The sequence below is a fragment of the Kogia breviceps genome, chromosome 15, assembly GCF_026419965.1.
Source record: "Kogia breviceps isolate mKogBre1 chromosome 15, mKogBre1 haplotype 1, whole genome shotgun sequence".
NCBI classification, from domain to species: Eukaryota; Metazoa; Chordata; class Mammalia; order Artiodactyla; family Physeteridae; genus Kogia; species Kogia breviceps.
In genome coordinates, this window is record NC_081324.1 from 58,472,972 (window position 1) to 58,488,127 (window position 15,156).

The 15,156-nt window shown below is 38.9% G+C and overlaps 1 protein-coding gene across 6 annotated transcripts in view; it reads left to right on the forward strand.

Annotated features, from left to right (window-relative positions):
• ARHGAP28 (Rho GTPase activating protein 28) overlaps nucleotides 1–15,156 on the forward strand; it is a 149,685-nt gene that overhangs the window by 90,145 nt on the left and 44,384 nt on the right. For 4 of the 6 annotated variants that reach the window (XR_009331365.2, XM_059039833.2, XM_067016100.1 and 1 more), the window contains 3 exons: nucleotides 1,933–2,025; nucleotides 7,116–7,208; nucleotides 14,977–15,066. Coding sequence is in view for 5 of the 6 variants with exons in the window: in XM_059039833.2 (XP_058895816.1) it covers nucleotides 1,933–2,025; nucleotides 7,116–7,208; nucleotides 14,977–15,066 (276 nt within the window). In the remaining variant the exon portion in view is untranslated. The remainder of the gene's footprint in view (nucleotides 1–1,932; nucleotides 2,026–7,115; nucleotides 7,209–14,976; nucleotides 15,067–15,156) is intronic. The other 2 variants (XM_059039835.2, XM_059039834.2) reach the window with 2 other exon arrangements.

Sequence of the window (15,156 nt, forward strand, 5' to 3'; positions counted from 1 at the left end):
TATAGGTAGTGGTCATATATTTCTTATGCAGTTATGTAGACCCGTTTTCTCCCAAAAACTCTCCCCCAGAACAGGAGTCTGGGCCTGTGTGAGTGGTGAAGTGTGTCAGTGTCAACTGTCACACTTCACTTTAAGAAATAAATATGGTATCAATGCCAAAGTAACAAGATCCTGCAGAGTCATAATTTGTTTCCTTTTCAGGCAAACCCAACTTTCCTTTTTATATTCCTGTCTATATCCTTTTAGAAGGCCGCAATAAAGTGCAATTCAACGTTCTTTCCAGCCAGGACCACCGCACCCATACTAGAACAGCCACTACCACTCCCAAGGCAGGTGGTCACTCTGTCACCAAGGAGACACTTGTGTTTTATCCTGGAATTACATTTAGCTGCTGCCTGCTGTTCTTCTAAACAGCTGTTGCCTTCTGAATTGGGCGATGCCTTCCTGCTGTTTTTATTTTCATTCTGGATATGTGCTTTTTTGGATCAGCATTTACCTTCCACACGTTTTTCTCTGATACCTTTTTTTCAGGCCAAAGTTTTTCTCTACCCTTATCAAACCGTTCTTGCTTGCTGTTTATCTTCCAGGAGCATCGAACAATTTCTGTTCTGCTAATGGAAATGTTTAATGGTTTCTAGATCTACTCTTTGAGAAAGCTATCTCTTTGACATTTTGAGTGATTTGCAGGGAGAGGAGAATGTGGTATGTGCATTGTGATATCTTGCTCCAATTTTCCTATGTTGATTTTTCAGTAGTATTTGTCCCTTTCAAAAAATGTGTTTTTTTCCTTATTATAAAAGTAATACATTGTTTTTAATGGAAATATAGAAAATATGGACAAGTGAGGTAAAAAAATGAGTATTTCTATGGGCCCAAATAAAATTTTATGATTTAATTAAATATCCAATGAATATAATTTTCAGTGAAATTCTAACCATAAAAGAATAGAATATTTAACCCTTGTTTTGGTAGGGCTCTTATACACTAAATCACAGATATTAAATCACCCTTTGGATACATAATACAAGGTCCACAATCCATTTCATCATGAGCAGAAGTTCAGTGCTCAAACAGATTTTTTCTAATATTCAGAAGATGTGAATCAATTATTACCTTCAATAACACATTTAATTGAGCAAAATAGTCAATCTAATATATTTCCAATTTCATAATTGATAAACAGTTAAAGGTGGGACTAACTCATAATTAACTGTATAACTATAGGCATACAGGCCTTAAAAAAATGTTATATCACACATATACATTTGACTGCCTGGCACAGAAAACCCAAGAAATCATGAGTTATACAAATATGAATTTGTTTTTTCTCTCTTTCAGAGGAAACTGATCTTTGCTTTAGTGTAGATCCAGCTTCCTTCTATCTTTCTATTTTGTCTTTCACATGTGGCCTTCATTTTTTTGCTTGCCAAGGGGTCTGGGCCACTCTTGCCACCATGCCCATGTTCCTGGCAGTTCCTGGAACTTGTACGAACTGACTCTATCTCTCTGACTTCAATTTCCCAGAAATCTTACTTGGTAGAATTCCAGTTACCTCTCATTGCCTAGAAATGTTATATAATCATCCTTAGCTGCAAGAGAGCCTGGGAAATTGATATTTTTTCACTGTACACAAAAGTTCCTGAAAAAAAAAAATCAGGATGCTCTTAAGGAAGACAGGTGACTGGGTTTGGGGCAGGTGGTTGACAGTATCTTCCACACGTACCAGTGTCTGTCACCAGGCCTGGTGTGTGGTGAGCTCCCAGGACTGGCTGCTAAGTGGCCAAATGCAGTGATCAGTGCATAGGCAGTCATATCTGTGGGTGTCTCAACAAGTCTGTATGAATGTGCACATCGTATGCGTAACGTGATTAAATGCAGTTACCCTTGGGAGAACATGCCTGAATAAAAATGCACTTTCATTTTTCTCAATAGCCAGATGATTTTTGTTGTATCCCAGCTCCTCTTTTGGATATGAACCCAGATGAAGAAGGGATGCCAGCAGTTCCCTGCAGAAATGGTCAACTGGTAAGACAGAGCAAGGGGGTCAGGAGAAGTGGTTACTTCAAGGCAGCCTAGAAAGTTTTTTTTTTAAAAAAAAACCTACTTACCTTGTAACAATGAAGAAAAAAGGGGACTCAGACTCAGGAATGAATACTTAAATAGTTAAATCCACAAGTACTACGGGGCCTACTTGTACCTACAATAACAAAAACAATCACAGCTGCAGCAGCAGCCACAGCCAGAAGTCAGTACATGTGGGAGGTCATCAGCTAAACTATTGTTCTCTTTGCTGAGTGCATAGTGGAAAATTTTATGCTACCTTCTATATATCTTTCAAAATTAATTTAATTGTCACTGTAAGAAATATTTTGACATTTAAGTTACTTTCTAAATGTAAATATATTGTGGGATGCAGCACTATAGCATCTTGAACGTGTAACAATAAGTGGAAAAAGTGCACAATCTTGCACAGGAGGTAAACACGTTTTATTTAGAGTCCACCTCACCCAGTTTAGTACAAAGTTTCAAAGAGTGATGATCTGAGTTCCAAACTGTCAGTGAAGCTATTTCAGTGAAAGAGATGAATCTCATGCTGTGATCTGTACCTCCTGGCATGAGGCCTGGGTCCTCTTACTGAAGTGGTGACCCTTCACCCTGAGAAGGACATGGGTTCCTGACATCTTCCACCACCTGGACTCATGGCAGCAGAAAATTTACAGTAAGAGACCTTCCTCTATCATGCTTCTATGTGCTTCCTTCTCTTTAGCTCTTTATTTTCTTTCCTAGCAGAGGAAGAGGGATTCTTTGTTGTTCTAAGAGTAACCCCTGTACCATTCTTGATCTGATGAAGATAATGATGATGATGTTTACATTCTCTACAGTTTACTTTCATCTTGCATATATTTTATGTGGGGCACTCTGTCCACATCTTCCAATTGTCTCAATACAGCCTTAGCCCCTGGTCCCTTCCAAAATTCTGCTCAAGGGTTTGGATGTGGCCAGTTTGTGTTCTGGCTGCTCTTCTGTTGCCTGAGGGTAGGTCAGGGTCTGGAGGTGGAGGGTGGTCAGCTGGGGCTGTGAGCAATCCTGTTTTCAGATTTTTGTCTCTAATTTTTTTCTAATTTCATTGCATTTCTCATAAGAGTGTGAACTCTGTCTAGTCAGAGGTCTTTACGTTTTCTGTTGAGTTGGAAGATTTTTCCCTCAGTTCAGGGAGTCCTCTATACCATCCATCCTTCCGGCCAGGACACTTGATCCAGGCATTTGTTCCTCTCTGCCCGCCTGCTCCCCTTCACAGCAGCCACTACCTCTTCTCTCAGCCAGAGGAGGGGCAAGTCAGAGTAGACACGGGGTGTTTTCAAAAGAACGATTTCTATGAGCTTTTCACCCCACCTGCCTCTACCTTCTGTTTTGATTGCCTCCTCTTCACCCTGGGGTTATAGGGATGGCTCAGCACATGACCCCTGACACTGGAAAGATGAGACAACAGCAATTTATTACATGTTCTCACAGCCCGGGGAAGGAGGACACCGCACACTATACAGAGCCACATGTGGGTGCACTTGGGAACACAGTGAACAACCAGGCTTTGTAGTATCAAGTGGGGGAGTGCCCCCCTGGTTCTCACAGAGGATGGATTGGCTTGTTTGAATAATTCCATGGGTGGACAGGGAACTGAAGCCCACTACTCAGGGATAAGCAAAAACAGTGTCTGGCCCCCTGGGTAAGGAGTGTTGTCTTATTAGGGGACCTTATCTGAGGGAGCAAAGTGGGAGGGGAACTTGGGCTTAGACCACTTAACAGCCCTCCCGCTTTTACCGGATGTCAAGGCAATGTGTAAGAGTGAGTCTTATTTTAGATCTTGTTGCCTCATTGACACTCCACGTCCAGCCATGATGGACTCTCATGATGAGTCTATGCTTATTTTGTTTCTTTTCTCTTTTATCACTATCCCTTTTATTTCAATTCTTTGATGGTCTTGTCATCTTTTAAAGGTTAAAGGCAAGTGTGGTGACGAACACATGAAGAAATCTCCCACTGAGGTGGACGAGAATGATGAAGTTTTATTCCAGCCACACCCCTGAACTACTCACCAGTTTATAGAATGAGAAAGCAGTACTACTCTTTATCCCTGGAGGAGGATGAGGGCTAGCCCACCAGAGTGACCACAGAGAATAGTAGAAATACTAATTTCCATAATCACATATATTACAAACAGTTACATCTTCTTAGCAGATTGCATCTTTTATCCTTTGAGCAAATCAGGCAAGAAATATCTCTGGATACTAAATTTTAATAACTAAAAAGCTTAAATCCTAAACTGGTTAGTATCAGTGTGCTAGGCTGTTGATCATTTTCTTTCAGAAATTTGTAAATATTAATCTATTTGCTTTTCATATAGTGTTAATGTTGAGAAGTCTGATGCCTCTCTAAATCATTCCTTTATTTGCATCCTGCTCTCACTTTTATATTTCTGGAAGCTTTTAGGTTTATCTTTGTTGGTAGAGACCTGAACTGCCATCAGGATATGAAATCTGTTTTTTTTTTTTTAAATCATGATCCAGCACTCAGCTTTTTGTTTCTGAAACATGATTCCTTTCAGTTCTGAACATTCTTTTCCCATTATTTCTTTTACTTCATTATCTCCATTTTCTCTCTTCTTCTTTTCATTTCTTACATTAAACTCACACAGCTCTTAAATTGTCTCTTATATTTCCCATGTCTTTTTTTTTCCATTTGTTCTGTATGCTAGCAGATTTTGTCTACATCATTTTGTGGAAACTTAATTCTAATTTTTGTAATGAGTGGTTATAATTGGGTCCTTGTTGATTTTTAAATTCAGTGATCATACTGTTAATTCATAAGAACTCCTCCTTTTTTCACTGATTTACTCTTTATTGTTATAGTTAGTCCTGATTTATGATTGCAATAGTCTCTCAGATCTCTCTGAAATTATTAAATCATTATAAGCCTTTTTCTCTTCCCTCAATTATCTATTTCTCCCAGAATGTATATCACTATACTTTTTTTTCAAAATGTTGATTTTCTCCACAGCTGACTTTTTTATAATGTTGATTTTTCTCCAGTGGCTGATGATCCTTAGTAATGGTCTGGATTGACTAGTTAACGACTTTTAGGATATGTCATTGCTGTATGATTTCTCTGCCATTATATAGATATTTTCCCAAAGGGCTCTTTATTGAATATAAGAGGGCTGACTTTGGGTCCTGTGTAAGCAGTAAGGTATGTGAGCAGTCTGTGAATGGACGTTCTTTTAACAGCACACATGGGTGAGTCCGTGCATGTGTAGACACACGTACATACACATGTACCCACACAAATACACGCATGCACATACCTTCAATGCCAAAGGGAGAGTGGCAAATGACATCATTCCCAGACAAAACTCATGTTCTCCTTTTATTCTCCCATCCATGTCTTTCATGAAGGTCCAGAGTGACCTGATATTGAGGTCTGTTTTGGTCCCAAGCCGGGGCATCTTCTCAAGGCAGGTAGTTCACTTCATTCAGAGTGCTTCCCTTGGGTCCATACGTGGCTGCTGTCTGCTGTTCAGTGTAAAGGGAACTGTTGGGCGTTCTGTTGGGCCCTTCCATTAAGGAAACACTTTACAATCAATTATCCTAGCCATTGCCCTGGGGCCCCTTCTTGTCCTGTGTGGTTTTCACTCTAAGCTTGGTTGTTTGTTTGCTTTTTTGTGGACTTGCCCTTTCTTTGTCTTATGCTATTCTTAGGCTGAGAATTTCTCTACAATTATGAAATAAATTACTTACTTTTTATTTTCCAGGAATTTCTAACAATTTTTAATCTGTTATTAGAACACTTTGTTGGTTTTCAGTGCCTTTGGAGCTATACTTAAAAAATATGCCCTTTCTCTAAATCTGAGTGATTGCAAGTGGTACACTCTCGGACCTCCATCCTGACCTGTTTTCTTGTACTGCCTTTTTAGCATTGTTTCCCCTTCCAAAGAGATGTGTGTTCTTCATAGTAATATAATACATACACATTGGGGGAAAGTTAGAAAATATGGAAAAGCCAGATGAAAAATGTTTCTAAGGTCTCATGTAAAAGTTTATTTCATTAATACCCAGTATGCTTAATTTTGCAAAAAGTTGCTTTAATCATGGAGTAGAATATTTACATCTTATTTTGGGAAATGCCATTATATCACAAATGCTGCTAAAAATCTTAGAGCATATGCACAAGGCCTACAGTGCAGCACATCACAGTTAGAATAGTCTCAAATCCATTTGCTGCATAGTGAAAATCAGAGCTTTTCCAATACTCAGTGATGGGAATGAAATATTTGGTTCAGTCATATGTGTTTGTGAGATAATCAGTCTAATGTTTTTCCAGTTTCATAATGAAAAAAAAAAACCCTGAATACTCTTGCTTTTGATTTGTAAATCGCTCCAAAATACAGTCATAAAGTCTGATTTTTAAGTAGCATAGTTTAATCAGTAAGCTTCCTGACTTAGACAATTAGAGGTTTATTTTCCTTACAAAATAAGAAGTCTGCAGCTGGTTTGACTAATATCCCTCTCATGGACCTACAAAATTTTTATCTTTCCATTCTGTTCCACTCAGCATACAGGCTAGTATTTAATGCTTACAGGATATCTGGACATCACAGGTACCATGCCCATGTTCTGGGAGAAGCATCAGCCAGCTGATTCCATGCACTTCAACAAGAAAACATTAGCCTTCCTAGATTCTCTACCAAGTAGGGTTTCACTCGAATCTCTTTGGACGGAGCCATCACATGATCACACTTAGTCCTTTTAGATAGACACACAGCATCTTGGAGCAAGATCATGATATTCATATGTTAAAGAAGAAAGGAAAAGTGGGTTTTGGCAGGCAGGTAGCAGTGTCTGCTTTTGAGACTCATTTCTCTTGCAGTGCACGACATTTATGAGGCTCAGTATCCTTTTGGAGGAATTGGTGAATGCTACCAGTTGCACTGTAGTCATTAACTCTGTGTCTGTCCACATGGCTGTGCATTTATACAGATTCTAGTGTAATGTATAATTGAATAAACAATCACATTGCAAAAGATATGCCTGGATAAAAATGACTTTCATTTCTTTCATTAGCCAGGCGATACCTGTGACAACCATCCTAGTCAGTTGGACGGCACCCAGGAGGAAAAAGAGCTGCCGGGAGTTATCAAAACAAGTGGTTCCTTGGTAAGTGATAGCAGGAGAACTGGGGGTAAGGATGAAAAAAGAAGCCGTTCCTTCAAGACAATCATGCAAAACCTGAAAACAACGCAATATAATTCAGGTGGCTGGACAACTACAGCTGTCAACATGCCTATCTACCTTTATTCGATTTGTAGGAAGCCATTCAGCAGTAAATGAACCCGAGTTTAATAGTTAAAGCCACAGACAGCTACATGCTCTATTAAAACAGATACAAACCCAGAAAACCAACGATGGTAAGCATTTCTTTATGACAAATTTAGTTCCTTTCCATTTTTCTTTTATTTTGAAAAATTCTCATAAGAGTGTTGGTTCCATTGAGTCACAGCTCCACCAGCTATGGACGTCAGGTCACAGGACAGCAGTAGGTGTCCTCAGGTTGTCCACTGTTTCCCTGGTGCAGGGCGAACACCAGGCATCTTAGTTCTGACCACACGCTTCACCCTAGGTGTCTAGTGCCCCTCCCCTTCCGCATCCCCTGCTTTTCCCCAGAGCCACTTCCACTCCCCACTTACCCAGAGGAGGGTAAAGTCAGGCAAACATTGGGAGAAAGATCCAGCTTCTGTCAGTTTACAAACGGGAAAGTTTGCTTTATTTATGGTTTAGCCAGAGCCTGTTCTCATGTCTGTTTTTACTTGCACTTCTATCCTAAGCTATCTTTTCTCTCCCTTGGTGGAGCTGTGTACTCTACCTTTCTTTTAATTTTTCCATCCTCATATTCGCTCCCCTAATTTCCTCCCAGGTAGAAAAAAGCAAAATGGTGAATCCAATAGGTTCCCTCCTCCCTCCTGAGATGGTGTTGGGGAGAGACTGAGTTTCAAGGGCTCTGCTCATATTGACCCCAGATGTGGTTACTCACACCTTCAGTTGTTTTCCCTCATGATTTGGAGGAGATAGTAGTTGTCTATTTCAAAAGTGTCTCCATTTGATTAGGAGGGAGGCGGATTTTGGAAAAGAATTTACATTATTCCTGGAATATTTCTCTCTGACCACCACTCGTGTGAATGTTGCTGGGATTCTTTTTTCTTTTTTTCATTATGTTTTGTTGACTCTACTAGGTTTTAGGAGAGAAAGGCTTGGTCATTGACTTAACTCTCCCATTTTATTCCAGAATATAATCCCTATTGTTTACAGAAATCCCTTTTTAAAAAATTTATTTATTTTATTTATTAATTTTTGGCTATGTTGGGTCTTTGTTACTGCACGCGGGCTTTCTCTAGGTGTGGCAAGTGGGGGCTACTCTTCATTGTGGTGCGCAGGTTTCTCATTGCGGTGGCTTCTCTTGTTGCAGAGCACAGGCTCTAGGCATGCAGGCTTCAGTAGTTGTGGCTCATGGGCTCAGTAGTTGTGGCTCACAGGCTCAGGTAGTTGTGGCTCGTGGGCTCTAGAGCACAGGCTCAGTAGTTGTGGTGCACAGGCTTAGTTGCTCCGTGGCATGTGGGATCTTCCCAGACCATGGCTCGAACCCGTGTCCCCTGCATTGGCAGGTGGATTCCTAACCACTGTGCTACCAGGGAAGCCCCAACTCTTTCTTTTTGTATTAAAATTATCCACAATTTGTTCTCTGCTGGTATTTCCAAGCTTTAGTTCCCTCGCCTTTTAAAAAAAATAACATTTATTTATTTATGTATTTGGCTGTGCCAGGTCTTACTTGTGGCACGTGGGATCTTCGTTGCGGCATGCAGGATCTTTTAGTTGCAGCATGCGAACTCTTAGTTGCAGCATGCATGTGGGATTTAGTTCCCCTGAACAGGGATTGAACCCGGGACCCCTGCATTGGGAGTGCAGAGTCTTAGCCACTGGGCCACCAGGGAAGTCCTAGTTCCTTCGACTTAATCACACAAATCCTCTACTTTTGAAAACAAATCAACTTTCTGTTTCAAGAACATAGTTGGAGCTTTCCAGTGATAAAATTTTGTTTGGTCTTTTCTCATCTTTTAAAATGGGCAAAAGATTTGAATAGACACCTCTCCAAGAAAGAGATTTGGATGGTGAATCATCTCATGAAAAGTGCTCAGTATCATTAATGATTATGGAAATGCACATAAAGCCACAATGAGATATCTCTCCATACCCTGTAGAATGGCTGAAATTTAAAAAGCTGACCGTATCGACTGGTGCTAAGGATGCAGAGCAAGTGGAACTCTCATGCATTGCTGGTAGGAATGTAAAATGGTCCATCCACTTTGGAAAATAATTTGGTAGTTTCTTAAAATATTAAGCACATACCTTCCATGTAGACCCAGCCATTCTACTCATAGATAATATATATTCATAAGAAGACTTATCCACAAATGTTTATAGCTTAATAGTCCCAAACTGGAAAGAACCCAGTTTTACCTGCAGCTAATATGAACAAATTGTGATATATCCATACAATAGAATATTTCTCAGCAATAAAAAGCAATGAACATTTGATATACACAGCATGGATGGATCTTAAAATAATTATGTCATGTGAAAGAAGCCAGACAAAAAAGATTCAATTTATATGAAATTACAGAAAATGTAAACTAACCTATATCAGGGATTGCCTAGGGGTTGATGAGGAGGAGAGGGAAGGAGGGATGACAAAGGGGCGTGAGGACATTTTGGGAGTGCTGGTTTTTTTCATTGTCTTGACTGTGGTTATGGTTTCATAGGTCTATATATTTGTCAGAACTCATCAAATTGTATACTTTACAATCTATCTCAAGAAACCTTTACAAAAGAGTCCATATAATATTTTATGATTTCTTTAATATCCAACACATTTATTTTGCAATAAGCTACTTACAATAAAGGAATTGTCTATTATAATATAGATGATTGTCTATTGTCTATATATTATACATGGTTGAATCTTGACTCTAAATCACAAATGCCACTAAATCTGGGCATTTACAGAAGATTAACAACCTGTACAGAAGGTTTACAACCCTTACAAACTACTCTACAAATCACTTGTATAGATAAAAGAAACATTTTCCTTATGTGTAGTCAACACAAATGAATTAGTCATTAGAGGTGTTAGTTAATTCAAAGGCAAAATAGCCAGTCTAGTTTATTTCCAACGTCTGAAGTAAAAATCAAGTAGCTACATTTGCTATTGATTTATAATTCGCTGCAAAATACAATCATACCTTCTGTTAAAAATGATCAATTGCATCTGTGTTTGCTTTGTAGTAAAGAAAATCTAAGGAACCTTGGTTTAAACAAGGAGGAGTTTGTTTTAATCACAAAGTGAGCAACTAATGGTGGACAAACCAAGGCTAGTACAACTGCAGTGCAATGCAGTGCCAACCTTAGCACGAAACTTCTAACTTTTTCCTTTCACGCCACCACCATAACATGTGGATTTAATCCTTAAACTTACAAGATGGTTAGCAAATTCTGGATCCCGTTAGGAACATGTGCCAACTGACTGTTCATTGTTAACAGAAAACCTTAGCTCTCCTGGAGAACCCGCACAGTGGCACTTCTCATATTGCTCATTGACCTACTCTTGCACTCTTAGATGACAATCTGGGTTTCTTTTCTCTTCTTTGGTTGCCTGAATCTTATTCCTTTATAAATAAGCTTTTTGTGTTTGCCCTCTCTACAACTTCTTTGAATTTTGAATTTATTGCTGGAATTCTGAACTTTCACAAGAATCACCCCCTTATTTCATTCATCTTGGTGACTGCTCAGTGAGTTCTTTCTGAGAACCGATTTCTTTCTTCAGTTTCTGCACATTGTCTTCTATTATGTCTTAAGTTATTTTTTTTCCTCATTTTCTATGTTTCCCCCTTCTAGAACACAGATTAGATGGTTCCTGCTTTGATTGAATTGAATTTCAGTATCTCCTAAATTTTCTCTCCTGTTAGTCTGTTTGCTCTGATTTCTTCATCTTTATCTTCCAGATTAGTAATTTTTTTCTTGGTCATGATTCTGGTTCTTTTTTTTTTTTTGAGCTTGTCTTACTCCTTGTACATTTCAGCAAACATATTCTTATTTCCTATTTCTCTCTGATTTACCCATTATGGTAGCTGTAGGTTCTTGATTCATAGCAGCAATAGCCCCTTGAAGATAAGAATTATATTATTTGTAAGGAATGAGATTATTTCTGTGTCTTTTTAATTGATATATATATATATTTTAAAGTGCATGCATTTTAGGTATATAATTCAGTTAGTCTGAAGAAGTGTTTTCACTCATATAACTACAGTCAGTCAAAATAGAAAACATTTCCATCACCAAAGAAATTTCTCTCAGGCCTTTTCCAGTCAGTTGTCCTCCCTCCCCTGCAGAGGCAAACCCTATTGAGATTAATATGCACTCTTGTGTCTGGCTTCTTTCACTCAAAATAATTTTTAGATTTATCCATTTGTTGCATGTATTAGAAATTTAGTCCTTTTATTACTACATTTAGTCTACATTTGCAGACTCATCCAACCCGGATGGATAATATTTGAAAAAAAATTCCAGAAATTTCCAAAAAAACAAAACTTGAATTTTGCATATGCCAGTAACTATTTATATAGTATTTATAAATAGAAATCTAGAAAATTTTAAATTTAGAAATTTAGAAAATTTAGAAATTTAGAAATAGAAATTTAGTCCTTTTATTACTAACAATAATTGTGTAAATATACTACTATTGGTGTTATCTATTCACCTGATGATGGACATTTGGACTGTTTCCAGTTTTGACCTGTTATGAATAATGCTGCCAATACATTCATTTAGTATAAAGAATGTATATTCTCATTTCTCTTTGGTAAAGATGCAACATAATTCAGATTGTTGGCAAACAAGCCACCCTCAGCCCCATCACCCATAACTCTTAAACACAGCTAAGAATAATTCAATAAATCAAAAATAACTAAATTCTATCTTTTAAAGAAAGCATCTACAGGCAGAAACAACAACAACAGAAACTAATTTTTTAAACATGTATCCTAAGTGGAGGATGTTGTCAACTAAAGCTTGGTCCTTGTGGGTGAGCTCATATGGAAAAATAACAGAGTACCATGTAAATTTTTTTCATTATTTTCAGTATCAACTAAGAAACAAAAATTTAATTTTTCCCAGTTATTTTCCAAATGTAAACATCTTGTGTGGAGAACATGCTAGCTTTTGGAATTCGTAGCAGTAAGTGATACAAGCAGTGGAGTCCTGCCCATGTGAAAGCACCATCTGATTAAGGAAGCGCACATCTCCTGTCAAGTGACAGCAAGTGTCCCCAAGTTTACAGTGCAGAGAGAGCGTCTCACCAAGACGAAGGATCCTGGATTTGTTTCCTGTCCAGCTCCGCAGTCCCTCCACCATACCCCTGTCTATCAGAATCCTGTCAGAGCAAGAGGGTGGGATGACCCACAAAAGCCTCCATCAGGGCTGAAAGTGTTCAACAAGGCAGAAGACACCAGCACATTTTCAGGTGGAACTACCACCCCTGGGCCCCTAAAGTTGTCTGCAATTATAATGCAAGTCTTTATTAATTTTGATTGATTACTGTAGGGAATTGCTGTGTGTTTCCTGTGCAATTGAGTACGTTGATTTTACTAAAAGGCCAAAATTGTTGATTGGGCATTTTTTGTGAGTGACTGGGATGTACTTAGCTTTAAGATGCATAGAGGGGGCAGGTGGGTTAGTGCAGTAAACACTCCCCAAATGCAAAACAGATGAAGGGAATGAAGAATTCTTCATCCAGGCAAAGCCGATTTCATTTTCAATCACCCCTCCATTTCTTTTGTTGTGGTCTCCCAAGTTCCTTCTCTTTTAGACCCCCTCCTCCTTCAGTATTCATGGGGGATTGGTTCCAGGACCCCCCAGGATACCAAAATCCATGTGTGCTCAAGTCCCTTGTATAAAATGGTGTGGTGTGTGCATATAACCTACACACACCCTCCTGAATACTTTAAATCATCTCTAGATTACTTATAATACCTAACACAATGTAAATGCTATATAAATAGTTATTGGCATATGCAAAATTCAAGTTTTGTTGTTTTGAAAATTTATGGAATTTTTTTCAAATATTATCCATCCGGGTTGGATGAGTCTGCAAATGTAGAACCCGTGGAGACAGAGGGTCAACTGTACTCAAACTAGGAACCCACCCACCCCAAGGCAGTTAGTTCATTTTATTTAGACAGGATTGGGGGGGTGGTTCTAGGGTTATATTTAGGGGCTGTCTGCATATTTAAAGAGGGATGGTCTACTGGACCTCTATCAGTATTTTGTAAACAGCTCTTAGCTATTTGCCTGTGGCCCTTTCCTACTCTTTGTACATTGTTATTTTTTTTCTTCCCTCTCTAAAAAATTTTCTTTTATGCTGTTTTCAAGTAGAGGTTTTTATTTTACCAAATCAATTCTATTAGCTTTTCTTCTAGAAATTTCTATCAGCTATGGAATTCTTTGCTGGTTTCCATTGCTGTTAACAATCTGTTTCTTTAAAAAAAAAAAAAAAATATATATATATATATATATATATGTTTTCTGCCATTTTTAGTGATTTGGGGTGAGGGGAGTTAGGTGATTGTCAGGTTGCCATCTTGACTTAAATTTCTTGTGCTAGATCTTGTGTTCTCTTTGTTCCTTTAAAGAAAAAAGAGTCCTATGTTTATTTTATAAAGTAACACATACATCTATAGAAAATTTAGAAAATATGGTCAAGAAAGATGAGTGAGAGTTTTTTTTTTTTTTTTTTTTTTTTTGCGGTACACGGGCCTCTCACTGTTGTGGCCTCTCCCGTTGTGGAGCGCAGGCTCCGGACGCACAGGCTCAGCGGCCAGGGCTCACGAGCCCAGCCGCTCCGCAGCACATGGGATCCTCCCGGACCGGGGCACAAACCCGTGTCCCCTGCATCGGCAAGCAGGCTCTCAACCACTGCGCCACCAGGGAAGCCCGAGTGAGAGTTTTTTAAAAAACAAAATATCGTATGTTTTTATAAGTATCAAATATATTCGATTTTGCCATAAGGATCCTTCAGTAAAGAAAAGAATATTCATTTCTTAAATTTCAGTAATGCCCTTGTACACTAAAGCAAAAATCTACTTCAAGCTTTATAAATGAAAAAACAATTTGGTACTATTGCTATTGAATTCTAATCACTGTGAAAGATAGTCCTAGGGTCTGTTTAAAAAAAATAATATTAGACAAGCTAAGTTTGTGTTTGGCTGCATGTAATAGAAAAGTTGGAGTTGCTTTGCTTCATGTGGAGATGCTTAAGAGGGGGTGGTCCAGGTGTGACAGGGCAGACACGTGATGCCCCTTAGCACAGACCCCGCCATCTCTGCCATCCATCATCCTCATTGGAGCAAGATGCCTGGCAACTCCAGGCTGTCACCTAGAGTGCTGTTATGAGCATGTAGCAGCTGACCCTACTCTTTTTGATCAGGAAAGCCTTAACTTTTCTGGAGGCACTCTGTAATATTACACTTACACCTCATTGACCACACTTGTCACATGATCACTTTTAGCTGCAAAGAAGCCTGGAAATCAAGTTCTCTGGTTTAACACCTCACTCCCTGGAACAAAACCAAGATATTATTAAGGAAAATGGAATTTGTGGCAGACAAGAGCAGTGTCTGCCACAGGGCCAGGGTCTGTCAAAGGGCCAGGCATTTAGTTGGTTTGCAGAGATGAGCCCTGAAGGGCTGGTGCAATTGCCCTGGCAGTCATAACTCTGTGTATTGCCACACGTATCTAAATACATATGCATAGTGGAATACACAGACATGTTAGAAAGTATTTGCCTGAATAAGAATGGTGCTTTCATTTCTCCATTTAGCCAGATGATGCTTCTTTCAACATTACTACTCTGTCAGATGGGTCCCAAGATGAAGAAGGGAGTTTTGTAGTTCCCAGGAGTGGCTCCATGGTAAGTCATCGCATGCCCAGATGATTGCATGTCAAGGCAAAATTGCAAATTCAAGGCAAGAAGAAGCAATTTCTTTCAAACAGATGAGAA